General features: G+C 46.3%; 1 protein-coding gene across 50 annotated transcripts in view; it reads left to right on the top strand.

The window, feature by feature from the left end:
- Positions 1-10428: 10428 nt before the first annotated feature.
- Positions 10429-19558, top strand: part of PARP6 (poly(ADP-ribose) polymerase family member 6) — a 31683-nt gene continuing 22553 nt past the window's right edge. For 6 of the 50 annotated variants that reach the window (XR_013395724.1, XR_013395719.1, XM_077939756.1 and 3 more), the window contains exons 1-9: positions 10429-10807; positions 11797-12061; positions 13160-13237; positions 15371-15567; positions 16220-16297; positions 17053-17147; positions 17572-17632; positions 17874-17964; positions 18424-18490. Coding sequence is in view for 37 of the 50 variants with exons in the window: in XM_077939756.1 (XP_077795882.1) it covers positions 15565-15567; positions 16220-16297; positions 17053-17147; positions 17572-17632; positions 17874-17964; positions 18424-18490 (395 nt within the window). In the remaining 13 variants the exon portion in view is untranslated. Of the gene's footprint in view, positions 12062-13159; positions 13238-15370; positions 15568-16219; positions 16298-17052; positions 17148-17571; positions 17633-17873; positions 17965-18423; positions 18491-19558 lie in introns of all 50 variants that reach the window. The other 44 variants (XR_003731306.2, XR_013395717.1, XM_028851096.2 and 41 more) reach the window with 11 other exon arrangements.

Here is a 19558-nt window from a genome sequence, read left to right as displayed (position 1 = left end):
CCATACTTGTCCTATAACCAAGGTAAAATAATGGAGAGAAAGAGGATAACAATTTGTTTTAAAGAGATGGGGTCTTGCTAATGTTGTCCAGGCTGGACCTGAACTGCTGGGCTCAAGCAATTCTCCTGCTTCAGCCTCCTGAGAAGCTGGGACTACAGATACACACGACTGAATAATTTTTAATTCTTTTTTTTAATTAAGATGGGGACTTGCTATGTTGCCCAAGCTAGATTTGAACTCCTAGGCTCAAGTGATCCTCTCACCTTGGCCTTCTGACTAGCTGGGACTATAGGTGCATGTCACTGCACCTCGCTATAACAGTTATTTTAAAACCTTCCATTTGGAATAGGGGAGAGGAGAATACAATGGTCGCTAATCTACAGTATATAACACATCCTTCTGGACAGTGGAGTGAATTTCTTGGTCAACAAAACCTATTGTTTTTGGTCCTTTCCACTGGGAAATGTCTCCTTTGTCCGTTGTTCTTTATGCACATCCCTGAGAGGATGGACCTTTGGAACTGAAGCATCCCACTTCCCTTTTGACATGGTTTTGAGTTATTTATTGAGACAGTCTTCCTCTGTCGCCTAGGCTGGAGTGCAGTGGCATGATCTCAGCTCACTACAACCTCTACCTCCTGGGTTCAAGTGATTCTCATGCCGCAGCCTCCTGAGTAGCTGCGTTTACAGGTGCCCACCACCACACCTGGCTAATTTTTATATTTTTAGTAGAGATGGGGTTTCGCCATGTTGTTCAGGCTGGTCTTGAACTCCTGGCCTCAAGTGATAACACCTCCCTTGACCTCTCAAAGTGCTGGGATTACAGATGTGAGCCACTATGCCCAGCCAGTTTTGGGTTTAAAGGTTGCCGTAGAGATTAAGCATTCCCAGATCCTTGTTTGTCAGTTGTGAGGATTCTATGATTCGTGGGCTTTTTTTTGAGCTGGTAACCATCATGAGGGATCCTTGATAATGTCCTGCTCCGTGAGTCTCAATCTAGCTCATGTGGTTTCTGCGTCTTAGCACCAGGTCACACTTTGGCCATTCCCCTACCCCTCAGCTTCATGGTTTCCATAATGGCCTGTCCAAGGTGGTAAGTCAACCTTAATCTGCTCACTACCCCCAAAGAGAGATTACCTATTCAACACTTGGCCAACTCACGCTCCAGTGAGCTTGGTCTTGGCCAGATAGTCAAAATCCCTGAGCAGTACTGGCTTCTAGGCCTCAAGCCCCAAGGAGATGCATAGGACAGGATGGAAGCAACCAGTCAAGTACTCTTGGGCCAGCAACCTGCAGCTTGCTCTACTCCTCCAACTCTGGCCCTGGCCCATTATTACCCTGAGGCCACATTGTTGAAAGACTGCTCAGGGGAGTCTATCAGTTGACACTGAATTTTGGGGGCCCTCTGAGAACCTCTAGAACTTGGGGGCTCTGGGCAGAGTCTTCAGCCTCCAGCAGAGCCCCTATAATGAATTTCTTTTGCTGGATGCAACCTGGGTGTCTTGGATGTAGGGAGAAAAGTCCTCTGGTCTGAGATAGGACTGGTGACCTCTGACCTTGAAGCAGCTCTGGTTCTGCTATGTCCTCTGACCAGACCTGGGGGCTCACCCTGGCCTCAGTGGAGCAGAACATGCATATAATACCTTCCAAAGGAGGGTGCTGTGATGTGGAGATCACAGAATCTCACTTGATCCTTTCCAGCTTGGGCTGTAATCTTTGAGCAACCACTGTCCTGATTGTACTTGCCTCCATCATGACATAGCCAAACCCAGCAGGGACTCACAGGCTGTTTCTGGCCTCTGGGCCTCATTCATGGCTAGTATATTTGCACAATTATGTTACACAGCCCTGTATTATTTGGAAGAAACCGCATGAGTTCAGGGAGCTAAGAACCAATGTGGGCCATTCTGCTGCCCTTCCAGCCTGCAGCCTGAGCCAGCTGGGATTTGCAAAGAGGTGGCCAAGTCTGTGCCAAGTGCAAACTAAGAAGGGGCAGAGGGCCACACTTTTTCTCCCTAGCCCTAACTCCAGACACAGCTATTATGGCAACCTCTGCCCTCTAGAAGCCTGGGCTGACCAAAGCCTTTAGCTGACCATCTGTAGAGGGGACTTTGAACTTCCAGACTCTGGCCTCCTGCCCTCTAGTTGCCTAAAAGAATAGAAACTCAGAAGACAGAACAGGCCACAAGCTTTTGGCCTGGCTTTTCCCAAGGGATATCTTAGGTGCTCAGCAGAAAATGCAAGAGAGTAAAAAGAAAGCCTGTGGAATGGGCCTCAGCCTCCTGGGGAGTAGTCCCAAGATGGCCTGACCCAGTGACCTGACACTGGATTCCCGAGAGGAAGCCAGCAGTCTGGGCTGGATTCCCTGCATTTGAGTAGGGAAACTCAGCTGCATCCTCAGGTCCTTTATGTTACCCCACTGTTGGGACTTCGTGTAGCGATGGGGGCTTTGATTTTGTCTCCGTATCTTAACCCAAGTAGTCTAGAAAGCAGACTCTGAGGCAAGTGCTGACATTTTGCAGGGAGGTGGAAGTCCAGGATGGTGAAAGGGAGAAGAGACGAAGGCAATGCAAGATGATGCAGTACTGTGCTGGCCACCACTTCATATGAGCCATTAGGAGAGAGCAGGTCCCTTGTTGGGCTTGTTTGCCAAGCACATAGTGTTTGCAAGGAGAAATGGCACCTTGGGGCAGTTCACCAAGGGGAGATTTGAGAAGGAATTAATGCTTCTGTTCCCCTCTTTTCTCCTGTTTTCTGTTGGCCAAGATTGTACCCCACAAGGAGCTAACTCCCCTGCACTTCTCAGTTGCATCATTTGCTCCCTGGGTGGCTGTTGGGAAGTTAGCTCCCATGGTCTGCTGTGTGGCATTTCTACTATAGACGTGGAAGTAGAAAGGCTACTTAGCACAGGCAGGGTGCCAACCAAGAGAGAGAAAGAAGGAGGTGGCTTAGGGAATCCAAGAAGGTGCATGAAGTGCGTGCCCAATACATCCCATTCTCTCCCACAGGATTCACAGCCAGAGTCCCCAGGCACCAGAACCCCCAACACTGTCTGAATTCCAAGCCAAATACATCTTATTTAATTTGGGGGTGTGGAAAGGGAAGCATTCAGGTATAGCTTGGAGGATCAGAATTCTCCCCTTTTTTTCTGGAACTTCCCAGACCCTAAACTCACTCCAATATCTCCTACTGGATTTTCCACCTCTAGGCCTTTGTTCTTACTCACTTTAGTTTGGGGCAAAGGATTTGGCCCTTATAGTCTATAAGATGCATGATTATATGACCTTTAGCACCCTGGATTGCTGGTCAAAAGCAGAAAAGGCAGCGGGGCAAGTGCCTCATGCCTGTAATCCCATCACTTTGGGAGGCCAAGGTGGGCGGATCACCTGAGGTCAGGAGTTTGAGACCAGTCTGACCAACATAGTGAAACCCTGTCTCTACTAAAAATACAAAAATTAGCCAGGCGTGGTGGCGCGTGCCTATAATCCCAGCTACTCATGAGGCTGAGGCAGGAGAATCGCTTAATCCCAGGAGGCGGAGGTTGCAGTGAGTCAAGATCACGCCATTGCACTCCAGCCTGGGTGACAGAGAGAGACTCTGTCTCAGAAAAAAAAAAAAAAAGGCAGAAAAGTCAACTCTAAACAAAGCTGTATACTGTTCTGATTCTGCCAGCATGGAGGAAAGTCAAACTGGAGGACCTTACTGAAAATCTCAAGAAGAGGTCAACATACTCCAACATCCAAGCTTTTTTTTTTTTTTTTTTTTTTTCCAGTGCATGCTGGAAATCTCCACTTTGATGGATACATGACTTGAATCTCAAGATAAAATAGACGATCATTTAACCAGCTGGTTTGATACCAAATAGCAGGGATTTCCAGTTCCCCAGCCAAGTGGGGATCTCCACGGCTTCAACTTCACTTCAGTGCCATCAATTCCATACTTCATTCCATTTCTGTGTTAGGTCTGATTTAATAGCAAGTTATAGGAACCCAGGCAAACCAAGACAAACTTAAGCAAGATGAGAATTGAGAAATGTGGTGGTATTACTGACCTCAGGCAAGGCTGATCTCAGGGGCTCAAACAATGTCATCAGGTCTCTCTCATTCCACTTCTCAGAGCTCTGCTTCTCTTTATGCCTTGGCCCCATTCTCTGTCCTATGGCAGGGAGAGCTGGGTGTCGGCAGCTTCAATCTCATATCCTCTTAGTACATTAACCTCAAAAGCAAGAGAGCTTTGAGCAGAAGATTATGGTTGGCTTTGCTTAGGTCACAAACCCACACCTGAACTAATCACTTTGGTCAGGATGATGGAGTCCTTTGCCTGACCTGATGGGTCATGCATCCATTTGTGTGGAGTAGAAGGGGCAGGAGGTAGCATTGTGATTGTCAGCCCCACTAAGTACCAATACTTACAAAGTATAAAAGTATGCGTCCGGGCGCGGTAGCTCACACCTGTAATAACAGCACTTTGGGATTGCTGAGGCGGACGGATCACCTGAGGTCGGGGGTTCGAGACCAGCCTGACCAACATGGAGAAACCCTGTCTCCAATAAAAATACAAAATTAGCCGGGCGTGGTGGCTCATGCCTGTAATCCCAGCTACTTAAGAGGCTGAGGCAAGAGAATCACTTGAACCCAGGAGGTAGAGGTTGCAGTGAGCCGAGATCACACCATTGCACTCCAGCCTGGGCAACAAGAGCAAAACTCCATCTCAAAAAAACAACAACAACAACAAAAAAAAGCAAAAACAAAAACAAAAACAAAAAAGTATGTCCTGCATGGCCTATAAGAATGTATAATCTGGCCAGGCTGGAGTGTAGGATGCATGTGAGGGGGTGGTAAGAGTCCAATAGGGTCATATCTATAGAAAGGGTGTATTTATCCTGAGAGTAGTAGAGAGACATTGAAGGGTTTTATTTTTATTTTATTTTATTAAAATAAAATAAAAGGCCCGGCCCATTGAAGGGTTTAATAGAGGAGTGACGTGATCAGATTGAGTTCTAGAAAGATCCCCTAAGCAGCTAAGTGGAGAATAGATTGGAGGAATAGATACTGGATAAGGAGTCTATTAGGAGGCAAATGCAATAGTTCTGGTAGGGAGGAATAGGAATATAAAGGAGGGATTGATTTAAGATGTATTAATTTGCCGGGCGTGGTGGCTCAAGCCTGTAATCCCAGCACTTTGGGAGGCCGAGACGGGCGGATCACGAGGTCGGGAGATCGAGACCAACCTGGCTAACACGGTGAAACCACGTCTCTACTAAAAAATACAAAAAACTAGCCAGGCGAGGTGGCGGGCGCCTGTAGTCCCAGCTACTAGGGAGGCTGAGGCAGGAGAATGGCGGGAACCCGGGAGGCGGAGCTTGCAGTGAGCTGAGATCCGGCCACTGCACTTCAGCCTGGGCGACAGAGCGAGACTCCGTCTCAAAAAAAAAAAAAAAGGATGTATTAATTTGCTCACACTTGTAATCCTAGCACTTTGGGGGGTCGAGGTGGGAGGATAACTTTAGGCCAAGAGTTTGAGACCAGCCTGGGCCACATAGTGAGACTCTGTCTACTACTCCCCAGGAGGCTGAGGCCCATTCCACAGACTTTCTTTTTAGTCTCTTGCATTTTCTGCTGAGCACCTAAGATATCCCTTGGGAAAAGCTAGACCCAGGCTTGTGACCTGTTCTGCCTTCAGAGTCTCTGTGCTTTTAGGCAGCTAGAGGGCAGGAGGTCAGAGTTTGGAAAAAAAGAAAAGGAAGAAGAAGATGTATTAAGATGTAAAATTTAGAATGTTTATGAGGTAAAATTGGTTCCATTTAAATGAGGCTGGGAGAAGTCTAAGATGCTTTCTTCTCAGGGTTCAGTCTGAATAAGTCACAGGTGAGATTTACTAAGTTAGGAACATGAAAGAAATACAGTGAGAAGATGTTTGCCTATGTGACATCCAAGTGGAGTTGTCCAAAAGACAACTTGACCAAAGTCAACTTGAAACTCAAGAAGTACAGGATGGAGGCTGGGCATGGTGGCTCACGCCTGTAATCCCAACACTTTGGGAGGCCGAGGCGGGTGGATCACAAGGTTAAGAGATTGAGACCATTCTAGCCAACATGGTGAAATCCCGTCTCTACTAAAAATACAAAAATTAGCCAGGTGTGGTGGCGTGCGTCTATAGTCCCAGCTACTCAGGAGGCTGAGGCAGGAGAATTGCTTTAACCTGGGAGGCAGAGGTTGCAGTGAGCAGAGATCACACCACCGCACTCCAGCCTGGCAACAGAGTGAGACTCCGTCAAAAAAAAAAAAAAAGAAGAGGAGGAGGAGGAGGAGGAGAAGAGGAAGAAGAAGAAGAAGAAGGAGAAGGAGAAGGAGAAGGAGAGGAGAAGGAGAAGGAGAAGGAGAAGGAGAGAAGCAGCAGCAGCAGAAGCAGTAGTACAGGATGGAAATATAGACTTGGGAGTTCCAGTCTATAACTGTGTGTCACTAGGTGGATTTAAACGAGCCATTTGTTGAAAGGGCACTAGGTGGGTCACGGGATTGCCAGGCAAAAGACCCAAGCTTGGAAAATAGGCAGGAACAATGAGAGGCCAGTCCACCAGAGCACAGGCCAAAGTCAGAAGCCAGAACCAGTCCCACAAGACCACTGCTGCTGTCATCATTATTGGACATGGGATGTCACCACTACCAGTACCCACACCACGAGAGTCCCTGGGCATGGGGTAAAGCTGACCCTGCTCTCCTGTCACCATTGCCACTGGCATGAATTCTCTATGATTCTATTTCTCTGAATCACTCCAGAATCTACATTTCTGGAAGATGCTTGGCCAGGCCGAGGCCACATGCCTCTGTCTTAGCTAGAGAGCTGGGAAAGCAAAGATCCAACCTTTATACTGTCTGTCATGAAAGATAGGCTCTGCTTACTTCTAAGACTTGTAGCATAAGAAGGAGATTCTGTTTCTGGGCAACTCCGAATTATCAAGATCTCATTCAAGTGGCCACGGAGGCCACCAGGAAGAGTAACAGGAGAAATGGGCATGGGCTGAGCTGCTTTTATACTTAAGTAGGGAATGAAGGAAAGGGAGTATAATAAGGATACTACGAAGGAGTCATGTGAGGTGTAGCAAGAAACTGGAAGAGTGTAGCCCATAAGAGCCAACAGAGGAAAGGGCTGCAGGGGCAGGATGATCGACGATGCCAAATGATACCATGCGGTCGATTGCAGGGGCAAGACGATTGACAATGCCAAATGACACTGTGTGGTCATATAAATTAAGCCTGAAAATTCCCAATGGATTTGTCCATTTGTAAGTCCTGTGGCACTTTGGTGAAAGTATTTTCAGTAGAAATTTTGGGGAGAGGTCAGATGACACCAGATTTAAGGAACAACTGAAGACAAGGAAGTGGAGAGGGAGAGTATAGCCTACTCCTAGAAGCTTGGTTGGAGGCAAGAAAAATCAGTAGCATGGCATATAGGATTCAAATTGGATTTTCTTTTTAAGGTTGGGCTAGTTGATCAAGTTTATATACTGAGATCAAAGAGTAAGGGAGAGGAAAAAGTTGAATATAAATGAAAGAAAGAGATAAGTGAAGGAGCAAATTTCCCAAAGAGGCAAAAAGGAATGAAATATAGATCACAGTGAAAGGATTAACTTTGTATTTGAAGACAGACCTTGCCATTTCTGAAACAGAAAGGATGGGAGAGATTCAAATGTTTGGAGGGGACAGAAAATTGAGGCAGTTCCCCCATGGCCTTTTATTTTTTTAAAAGAGATGGGGAGTCTCTCGTTCCATTGCTGAGGCTGGAGTGCAGTGCCATAACCACAGTTCACTGTAGCCTTGAACTCCTGGGCTCCAGAGATCCTCCTGCCTCAGCCACCCAAGTAGCTGGCACCCATAGCCTTTATTTTTTCTGTGAAGCAGAATGGGGGATGGTGGGAGAGGCTGACATGTGGAAGGGTTGCTGGGTACACTGAGGGCTCTGATGAGGAGACAGTGAATTTATAGGAGCTCTGTACTGAGCGCACATTAAGTTAGCTTAAGCCATTTATTCTAGATAAAAACTGACTCCTAGTCCCCCAAGATCAGAGGGCCTCAGAAAGTGCCTGGGGCAGGGTGTGGTGGCTCACACCTGTAATCCCAGCACTTTGGGAGGACAAGATGAAGGACTGCTTGGGCTCAGGAGTTCAAGATCAACCTCTGCAACACAGGGAGACCCCATCTCCACACACACACACACACACACACACACACACAAAATTAATTAGCCAGATATGTTAGTGCATACTTGAGCCTTGGAGGCTGCAGTAAGCTATGATGACACCACTGTACTCCAGCCTGAGTAACAGAGTGAGTGACACCCTGTCAAAAAAAAAAAAAAAAAAAAAAGAAGAAGAAACGGGGGGTGCCTGGGAAGCTGCCAGGAAGCAGACAGTAGTCTCACCATTTCTGGTCTCTGCCTCTCCATGCTTCATTCTGTGTCCCCAGATGGTCTTTTTTCCTTTTCTCATTCATCATAGTAGGTGGGAGGTACCATAGCTCCTAAGTCTATGTCTCTTTTGCTTAAGAAACCAGTCCAGTTAGAATCATAATGTTAGCTCTAATCCCAGATTTTCAGGAGAACATCTGCTTCACACAGCTTAGATCAGGAATCCACTCACAGTTCAATAAACTGCAGCTACAGTGCTAGGGGTCACATAAGATGAACATGGCCCTGGGGCCTGTGGATCCATAGTGTGGGTGTGGAAACTATAATTCCCACAGAATAGGGTTCATGGGCTAAACTAACCTAGATGGTGTCCACTTAAGTGTGCAGGATTCGGTGACGTCCTTTATCCTGGTTTAGGACGGGAGAGTAGAGAAGGTAGATAGCTGGCATGACCAGGGGTGTGATTTTTACAGAGTCAGTGCAAGCATATTAACAAAAATGTGATTAAAAGTGACTGACCAAGGATCTGGACTAAGTAGGAAAACAGGTGAAGCCTGGAAGATACTGATAAACTATGAGGTGGCTGAGATTCATGATATAGAAGAGCTGGTGGTATGCTGGGAATGGGGAATTCTAAAGGTTATTGAATACTGGAGTTGGACTTGTCACTCATGGGCACACTGCTTATGTTCCAACACTCCCATACACACTTGGTTCTCAAAAGCTATTATGGGGCCCTTGATGGTGAGTTGTTTTAGAGAGCAAGCCCGACTCCTTCCCCTACTACTCTGAACTTCTGCACTCTGAAACCGAGGCTATACTGATCCCTCACTTTTTTCAGTTACTATAAGCAATAGGTGTAACAAACTCATACTGAGACAGTGTTGCGGCCCAGGCTGAGTGGCAAGGTGAGCAGAGGGGACATCAAAAGGGAAAGGAGTTAGAAAGGAGAGGCTGAGAATGTGCAAATGTAAATCAACCAACAACAAAAAGTTAACTGGGAAACTTCTGAGACCAGCTTAGGAGGGATAGACATGACATGTTTATATCATTCAGAGCCAAAGCCTTCTTTGTGTGTACTGTGTCCAGCTACAAAGAGGGAGTGAGGAAACAGAGTAGGTCTAAGATAAGCCTTTTTCCATTAGTGCTGATGGAAAAGAGGGTCACGTGGAAGCCCCAAGACTGATAAGGATGAAGGAGGTCTGGCCATTTCTAGGGTTAATAACCATAATAACCACAATTACAGCTTCCATGTATGGACTACTTCCTAGTCCCAGGTACTCTGCTGGTTACTTGACATGGCTTAGTTGGAATCGTATGAAATTGAAGGTATTGGACTGTTTAGAAACTACAAAAATAGCAATTTCATACGGTTCAACGTAACACTATCTCAGTTCATCCTTACCACAACGGCTCCAAGAAACACGTATTACTGTCTCCACCTCAAAGAGGAGAAATCAGACTCACAAAGTCAAAGTCATTGTTTAAGGCTGCACCATCAATAAGTGCCAAACCTAAGCTTCAGACCCAGATTGACTAGAAGGCTAGGGTGCTTTCCATCACGCTGCAGCTACTGGGGAACAAATAAGTTAAATGTCAGAATTTTTTAAAGCCCGAGGTGTTCGACTTCCACTATCCAACCAGAGAATCCAGCAGTCAGCAGGGCCTCAGGACTTCCCTCAGTCTCTACCTGCCAGCCCCAGCCTCCAGCGAGGGGACTCCCAGCCTACAAGCAATCTGGGTTGCCCTCCCTGCTCGTTCCTCCCAACCACACGGGGCGCTAAATGCAAGCATTCTCCTTTGGAAGGTTCCCCGCACGCCCCCGGAGTCCCTCTTCCTTCTCCACTGCCTCCCCGACCCACGGCGCAGGCGCCACCCCCGATCCGCGCCCCTTCCCGACTAGCGACCGTCGCGCAGGCGTCCCAGGGCTGGCGTCGGCGGCTGAGGCGCGCCCTGGAGCGGGCCGTCAGGCTGTTGGTTAGGAGCGGGCCACGTGCCATGGTGTCACCGCGCGAGCGTGCGCAGAGTGGCTGAGCGCGCCCGTGACGGAACGGCGAGGCGTGGGGTGTGCGACCTCGCCCGCCAGGCCCGGCCCCCGCCCCTTGGTCTGCCGCTCCGCCCCCGCGGGGCGTCCCGGGCCGCTCGTCCCGTCGGCTGCGGCCGCGCGCGGCCCGGGGTCGCCGTGAGTACTCGCGAGGCTGGCCTGTGGGGCCGCCACCACGGGCACGGGGCGGTGCGACCGGGCCGCGGGAAGGGTGCGGGGTTCGCCCCGCCTCCGCAGGGGTGGACGAAGTGAGGGGCTTGGACCGGGAGGTTCCGAGGGTCCCTCCTAGGCTGGACAGGCTTCTCAGGCCCGGCGACCGAGCGGCATAGATCGGGCACAGAGCGTCTTCCCTGGGGAGGCAGGTGTTGAGTGTTTTTGGGGTCTTCAGGGGAGCCCCGGAGAACCGGTGTAACTGCTTCACCGGGAGAGGCCTCAGGGCCTGTCCTGGAAGCACGGGTACCAGAGAGTTTTCGCGGGGTGGGGGCAGCCCTGTCCTCTCTCCTTACTGGGTGCCCGAGATAGCGCTGCCTTGCGGGAATCGCCCCTCAGTGATTCTTCGTAGTAGTCTTTGTTTAGTGGCCTAGTCCTGAGAAGGGAGCACACGGGATGGAGTGGGGTAACCTCTTCCAGGACCACAAAGCCGGGAGCCCAACCCCCATTTTTAACGTTGAGCTCTGAAGCTGCTTTGACTAGACATGAAGTTGTCACACCCAGAGAAGCGCCCATGGCCTAGGGAAAGACGTTTGTGATCCAGACTTGCTCGTTTACATTTGACTTATTCCCGTGGAAATTCATAAAGCGTTCTATATTAGTTGCTGAGTTTAACACCTTCTCTGGACACTCATCATATAATCTTGTTTTTGGCCCAACTTCTTTTGTAAGGTCCCATTCTTTACCTCATTTAGATAAATCAGATAGGTCTTTCTTGCTTAATTCATGAACAACTCAATTATAAGCACACCACGTGAAGATTAGATGTAATTAGGACCTGTCCAATGTCTTTACATCCCAGTCCTTCTGTACTCCTAACCTTAAGCAAATTGCTCAACCTCTATAGGTCTAAGTATTCTGTGTGTAATATGAAAGCTTTGAATTAGGCCACCTTTCCAGCTTGTTTTTTAAAACGTGTCTGTGATTCTGTGAATTCCATGACCCATCACCTTCCTTTTCCAACTCTTCACCTTTTAAATCCACTTTCCATCTCTCCAGAGGAAAGGGCATTGAGAGGAGAGGGAGCAAGTCCCTTTCACTAAAGCAGCCTGGTTTGAAAAAGCTGGTAATCTCTGAACTGTCTCTTCCTTGAACGAGACGATCTCCCTCTCAACTACCTTTTTCTCCTTGTGATAGCAACAGAAACCAAGCAGCAACAGCCCTTGGAAAGAGGCTAAATTTTTCTTGACTTCTGCAGCGACAAAGACCGTGAAAAGTTGGCATTTCTGGCCTAACGCTGCCATCATCCTACCCCTCACGCCAGGGCAACCCAGGCTGGACATTTAGTGCCTCCCTCTTTACTTCTCTGTGATCATCCAGATCAGCACTTGACTGTTTATTTTCAAATCTCACGAACCTCACCCCAAGATCTTCACATTCTGGTTCTCAGCTACTCTTGAAGGTGAATGAAGTTTTGGTTTTTAAAATCATTTTTTGTGTGATTTTTGTCTGTGTGTAGAAACATGTAGGTTATTGTATATATCTCCCATTAGACTTCAGTATCCAGCAGAGGGTTCATTCATTCATTCACTCATTCAAGAAATGTTTTAAGGGACTAAGATTGTAGACTGAAAACAGTCAAAGCCTCTGCCACCAGAGTGTATATTCTGATAAACATTTCATGTGTTAGAACATGGTAAGTGGAAAAAAATAAAGCTGGGAAGGGAAATAGAGAGTGCTAGTATGTGGGTGTTGAGTTGTTGCTGTTTCAATAAATAGGATGGTCAAGGTGGCCTTTGAGCAGAGATCTGGAAGAGTGAAGGAACAAGCCATGTGGATATATGGGTGGAAAGCATTCCGAGAAAGGGAAACAGCAGGGACAAAGGCCCTGTGGTGGGAATATGCTTGGGAATATGATGGGAATATGCTTGGTGAGTTTGAAGAACAGCAAACAGCAAAATGAGGCAATTGTAGAGCCTTGGTTAATCTTCCTGTTAACATTTAGAGTTGACTCTGAGGAGAGTCCATTAGAGTAGCTTCTGATTTTTTTTTTAACTTTTTATTTTGAAACTTTTCAACTTTACACAAAAGTAGGGAGGTAGGGATTACCAGAAAACCCTCATGTACGTCACTTAGCTTCATTGGTAATCAACATTTTGCTATTTGCTATATTTATTTCATCTATTATCCTCCCTCCTTTTTTTATGTGTGTGTGCCAGGGTAGTATTTTAAAACAAATCTCAGTGATCAGGTCATTCCATCTCTAAGAACTTCAGTTATACTTTCCTTTTGCATGTTGTTTCTGAGAGATCAGGCAACACTATCGGCTGGAAGACTCCTATGCTGGCTCTGCTCTGGCATTGTGCCTTTTGTTCCCATCCTGGCTTAGTTACCAGATTTAAGTTGGTATCTAAGGAATGAACCACAGGTCCTTAGAACACACAAGGATCTAGAACTGGAACAGTGGTTCTCAAATTTTATGCATCAGAACAACTTGGAGGGTGTGTTAAAACACAGATTACTGGGTCCAGTTTCTGGAATTTCTTTCTTTTTTGCGCAGTTTCGGCTTGCTGCAACCTCTGCCTCCTCGGGTCAAACGATTCTCCTGCTTCAGCCTCCCGAGTAGCTGGGAATACAGGTGTGCACCACCATGCCCGGCTAATTTTTTTATTTTTAGTAGAGACGGGGTTTCACCATGTTGGCCATGCTGGTCTTGAACTCCTGACCTCAGGTGACCTGCCCACCTGGGCCTCCCAAAGTGCTAGGATTGCAGGCGTGAGCCTCAGTGCCTGGCCATTTCTGTAGTTTCTAATTCACTAGTTCTTAGAAGGAGTCTGAGAATTTGCATTTCTAACAAGTTCCTAGATGATACTGATGCTACAGGTCCACCAACCCCAGTCAGAGAATCACTAATCTGGAAACGTGACATTCAGTAGAACTTTATTAGAGACCACCCAGGCACAGTGGCTCACGCCTGTAATCCCAACACTTTGGGAGGCCAAGGTGGGTGGATCACCTGAGGTCAGGAGTTGGAGACCAGCCTGGCCAACCTGGTGAAACCCCTGTCTCTACTAAAAATACAAAAATTAGCTGGGCGTGGTGGCTGGCACCTGTAATCCCAGCTACTTGGGAGGCCGAGACAGAATTGCTTGAAGCCGGGAGGCGGAGGTTGCAGTGAGCCAAGATCGCGCCATTGCTCTCCAGCCTGGGCGACACAGCAAAACTCTGTCAGAAAACAAAAAGAAGAAGAAGAAGAAGAAGAAGAAGAAGAAGAACTGTATTAGAGACCAAGAACACCTCTATTTGAGGTTGGAGTGTTTTCAAATGAGATATATGCAGAGCTAGTGACTTGCTGGTCTAGAGATCAGCAGAAAGCTTTTTTAGCCTGCTCTTAGGATAACTTTGCCATCTTCATTTGCCATCTTCAGCCATTAAAGCCTTCATAATTTCACAGATGAGTTTTTTGTTTTGTTTTTCTGCTATATGTGGAGGCTTTAGTGGGGCTAAAAGTTGCTGGTATAGGATTAGGAGTCTGTGAGATTAGAAGCAAGCAGGGAACTGTATATGAAAGGGCTCTGGATTAAGTGTTTTTCTAAGCATTTTTTGGGATAATTATTGCATTTTTATTTGGGAAGCAGGTTCCAAGCTGACTCTAGGGCATTATTTTGGCAATGACAACTGAGATCATAACTGGCAAAAGATGTTCAGTGTTGTTGTTGAGGACTTTTTGTTTTGAGACAAGAGTGTTTGCTCTTGTTGCCCAGGCTGGAGTGCAATGGCGCGATCTCGGCTCACTGCAACCTCCGCCTCCTGGATTCAAGCGATTCTCCTGCCTCACCCTCCTGAGTAGCTGTATTTTTAGTAGAGACAGGGTTTCACCACATTGGTCAGGCTGGTGTTGAACTCCTGACCTCAGGTGATCTGCCCACCTTGGCCTCCCAAAGTGTTGGGATTACAGGCGTGAGCCACTGCACCCAGCCGTTGAGGACTTTTTAAGTTAGCTATCATTGCCATATAATAGCTAGTAATACTGATGTTTAAAGAGAGATAATGGCTCAACATGGAGAAATAACTAAGAATAAAGAGTCTAGAAATAATCCGATTCTGAAGCTTAACTCTGGTGTGAGTTGGTACTCTGAAGAATTAACGGACAGAGTAAACATAAGCATCTTGTCCTGCCACCATCACTTTTGGCTTTAGGAGTTGTAACATGATGAGCTAGAGCAAGGTCTTGCTCTAATCCCAGCTTTCCAGTTTAAGTAGAATAGCAATATCTTGTATATAGTGCTTTTGTGTTTCATTATCTATAAAGAACTACATGTGCAAGTGTGCATGTATATGCATACAAGCATGTCTTTTTATATGCAAGTATATGTATAATAAAAGTGTATTAATGGCCGGGTGCAATGGTCCACGCCTGTATTCCCAGCAATTTGGAAGGCCGAGGCCGGTAGATCACATGGGGTCAGGAGTTCGAGACCAGCCTGACCAACATGGTGAAACCCCATCTCTGCTGAAAATATTAAAATTAGCTGTGCATGGCGGCGGGCACCTGTAATCCTAGCTACTTGGGAGACTGAGGCATGAGAATTGCTTGAACACTGGAGGTGAAGGTTGCAGTGAGCCAAAATCACGCCATTGCACTCCAGCCTGGGTGACAAGAGCGAAACTCCGTCTCAAAAGAAAAGCGTATTCATAAATATGTGTGCCTGTATATATACCACCCAGCTATTAAATGGTGATGAAACCCATTGTTTTCTACTTTCCACAGGACAGTGACTTGTTACCACCACAGCAGCAGAGCCTGCCATCCCCAACAGATCTCCAGTTGTCCCTGACATCGTGCCCTACTTTCCCTCCTTTTGTGGTCTCCTAAATGCCGATTTCGTTGACCTTGGTTCGGCTGGTGGTATGGAGGGGTGCTGCCTAGCACTGACCTGAGAGTGTGTGTGACCCACTGACCCAATGGTGAGAACTGACTGCCCACCTCTCCAACTGATTGTTCAAAGGGTGGAGGAGACAAAGTGCAGATCTCACCCTTTCTTGGTATTTTCCCTTCTACCCTTGTGGAAGATAGAGTGGCTATTTGAAGTTAAAGGAAAGGGAAGGGGCACAGAAACAGTATTACTTGGTGTGTTTGTGTAGGTGGGTTTTCTTGGGGAGAGAGAGGAGAGTTAAGTACTTTAAAGGATAGAAAGAAAATAATGAGACGAGAGCTTAGGTATGCTTGGGAACTGTCTTAGGTAATGATCCTGGAAGAGGCCAGCTTGTACTGGAACTGAGATATGCTTAGGAATCAACCTTGACATTGAAGTTATTTGCATTTCTCTCCTACTGGCTACCAGAGCCTCTCAATCATCATGCTGAGACTTCAGAAGGCCAAAATTCCCTAGATGTTTTCCTCTGTCCCATTAAGAGCTAGTCTATGGATATGATCATATTAGGAAGAGACTGAGACTCTCCCAAAGGGTGAGGTGAAAGGTGTAAAGGGATCAGGGCTTCAGTTATTCTGTCTTTTCCCAATCTTTGTGGGAATTTGTTTCCCATCATATCATCCCACCCGCTTCCATGGGATAATAGGGACCTAACAAAGCATGATATCCTTATTTCTCATCACTAGGACATCAAAGGCCAGTTCTGGAATGATGACGACTCGGAGGGAGATAATGAATCAGAGGAATTTCTCTATGGAGTTCAGGTGAGGTTCCATCTCCCAAGACCCCCATGTTGGATGGTCTAGATGTGTGCTGCTCTTTGGATACATCAGGAGTGAAAGAGGTTCTGGAGCACAGATGAGATGAGGTTATAATGTTGGTGTGGTCTGAGCATGGTCTTGTCAGAGCTGATCCCATGCCCTTGCTCTTTCTTTGGAATCATACTTGTTCCACCAGAGTAAACTACATCCTCTGTATGTGGAGACTACCCATATGTTCTTAATTAGACATAATTATTTTCTGACTCTTAACACTAGCCAGTGGGGGTAGTTTCATTCATTAGGGTCACATCTTAAAAGATTATTCTGCCAGCGATTGCTTAATGCCATCACTACCCAGGCACAGCCCTGAGCAGAAATACCCAGACTCTCAGAATACTCTTCATATAGAACCAATCTTAGGAAACCTGTAACTTCAGCCTATGCTGAGTTGTCATAGAAGGTATCCTGGTCAAGGTCTGAGAGGAAAAGCTGGAGATTTAAGGAAGTGAACTCCAAGCAAAAGCCTACATTTGGTATGCTGAACCTTTTTAAAGTCGTGATGAAATGCAGACCTCTGTTAATGAAATCCCTTGGTAGGGTCACCACTGAGAACCCCTTCACATAAGTGGCTTTCACTTCCCCTATATTACTGTCTGATTTCTCCTGTTCCTGGTGTCTCTTCATATTCTTTTTATCATCTATCTCTTTCCCTCGTCTTTTTCCACCTCTCTCCACCGCCATTTTTGCTGCTATCTCAGGGGAGCTGTGCAGCTGACCTGTATCGACACCCACAGCTTGATGCAGACATTGAAGCCGTGAAGGAGATCTACAGTGAGAACTCTGTATCCATCAGGTGGGACTCTGCTTCAGGGGTGGCAGGGGAGCAAGTCACTTCTTTCTGAGTTGTTAAAAGGCTAGAGGTTTTTCTTTTTATCATATGATAGTGGGATAAATTATGAACTTAATGATAGAAAATGCTCAGAATAAATGAGCTTGGCTGACAGTAGAGAGTAGAGAAATAAGGCCACTTTTCTTAGGAATTCCCTCTTATCCTAGACCCCTCTGGGCCAGTAGTCTCACCTTTCAGGTAAGAAATGCTTTTGGCCTGGGAGAAGACACTGATCATGTAAGTGGTGTAAGGCTGTAGCTAAGACCCTAGGTACAAAACTGTTGTCCACTTTTCCCTTTCTCCTGTCCCCAGGCTAAGTTCTCTTTCCACCTCAGTTTCTATTCCCTTCTTTCTCCCTTAATGACTGTTGTCACCTGTATCTCTGTAGAGAATATGGAACTATCGATGACGTGGACATTGACCTCCACATCAACATCAGCTTCCTCGATGTAAGTGGGGCTAGTACCTGCCAACAACATGTCTAGCTGGACTTGTGGAATTTGTCATGTAGGCCAGGAGTCTTGTTCCCGAGTGCTGTATTTGGAGCATATATTCTTCATCTTTGTCTTTCCTAGACCTTCAGCAGACAGTGGTGTGTACTGTCATGTGCATGTGTGTGTCATATAGGGGAAATTTCAGGTCCATTCCTGTATGTTGCTAAACTGGAAACTATTTCCCGTCTTCTTTCAGGAGGAAGTCTCTACAGCCTGGAAGGTCCTCCGGACAGAACCTATTGTGTTGAGGCTGCGATTTTCTCTCTCCCAGTACCTAGATGGACCAGGTAAAGGCAGTGACTTTGGGCAAGTGGGTGGTCTGAGTGTGGTCTAATCCAAAGCCCTAAGTTAACTAAGGTAGAAAAAAATTAAGAACAAGGTCCTTGGGCTCAATCTGCAGGCTATTGGTAGGGGCTCTTTAGTCCCGTGTAATTGGTGTCTTCATCCCCTGTCACCTGATAACCATTCCCTAAAGGCCTTCTTGCCTAATGACATTGTTTTCTTTGGTTCCAAGATAAAATTTCTTTCTCCTCCTTTTCTCAACATCCTACTGAAGATATTTCAGATTCATATGAGAGCTTCTAGAATCTGCCTTCTGCTTCAGATGTTTTTTTTCTTCCACCATTACTGTTTAGAGTACCCAGCAGCTATGATCTTTAGAATTTACAGAAGCTCTTCCCCTGAGCTTTGGACTCCAGAAAGTCAAGAGATACATACTTACTAGTAGCCTTCTCTTCTCTTTGCAGAACCATCAATTGAGGTTTTCCAGCCATCAAATAAGGAAGGATTTGGGCTGGGTCTTCAGTTGAAAAAGTAAGAACTTTGGTCTTTTCTGGTCATGGACATGTGAAGGAAGGAAAGAGATGGAAATGTATGGATGGACAGGCAGAGCCTTGGATGGAATACCTCCTTCCAAAAATGTCTTTCTGAAATATGCCCAGGAAAAGCTAAAATAAATTTAGGGAGCCAGATTTAAGGTTGTGGAGAGAGAGTGTATGGTTCTTGGGTGTCAGAACCTTAGACTTTCTAGAGGTAAAAGAGGCTCATCACTACTTAGCATTTTTACTACCCTGGAATCAGAGTCATGCTATTCATATTTCTCTAGTGGTTTCTTCAGAGTAAGTCTCTAGGGATTTAATTTTAGTTTATTGAATGTGTTGAGCATTAAGCTAAGTATTTGGTATACAAAGAAATGAAGCATATTTTCCATTCTCAGTGAAGTTTCAAATAGAGTCCACTGGATACATATTCTAATACAGGTGAATATGTAAGGTTTAGAAAGGACACTGAAGAGAGACTCTGTCTGTTGAAAGGGTGATGATTAATAATTTCCTTTTTTTTTTTTTTTTGGAGACAGAGTCTTGCTTTCACCCAGGCTGGAGTGCAGTGGCATGATCTTGGCTTACTACAACTTCTGCCTTCTGAGTTCAAGTGATTCTTGTGCCTCAGCCTCTTAAGTATCTGGGATTACAGGCACCCATCACCATGCCTGGCTAAGTTTTATATTTTTAGTAGAGATGGGGTTTCTCCATGTTGGCCAGGTTGGTCCCGAACTCCTGGCCTCAAGTGATCCACCTGCCTCAGCCTCCCAAAGTGCTGGGATTATAGGTGTGAGCCACTGCACCCAGCCAATGATTAGTAATTTTCAAAGATGGGTAAGAGTTGTCCATGTAGACAGATTCTGAGGGTGCATAACATTTGCAGGGGCTTAGTCACATAAAGCAGTATATGTGTAGGGAGCTTCAGGTAGTTAAATATTGCTGGTAAAATACAAGCTGGGGGTGTAGAAGCCAAAGCCAGAGAATAGGGAAGGGTTCAAGTTAGAGAGGGTCTTGGACTTTTATCCTGTAGGCAGTGTGAACATTGAAGGGTTTAGGCAAA

This window comes from Macaca mulatta, chromosome 7 (assembly GCF_049350105.2).
Source record: "Macaca mulatta isolate MMU2019108-1 chromosome 7, T2T-MMU8v2.0, whole genome shotgun sequence".
Lineage (NCBI taxonomy): Eukaryota > Metazoa > Chordata > Mammalia > Primates > Cercopithecidae > Macaca > Macaca mulatta.
The sequence above is the reverse complement of the archived record's forward strand: the minus strand, read 5'-3'. Positions and strand labels throughout refer to the sequence as shown.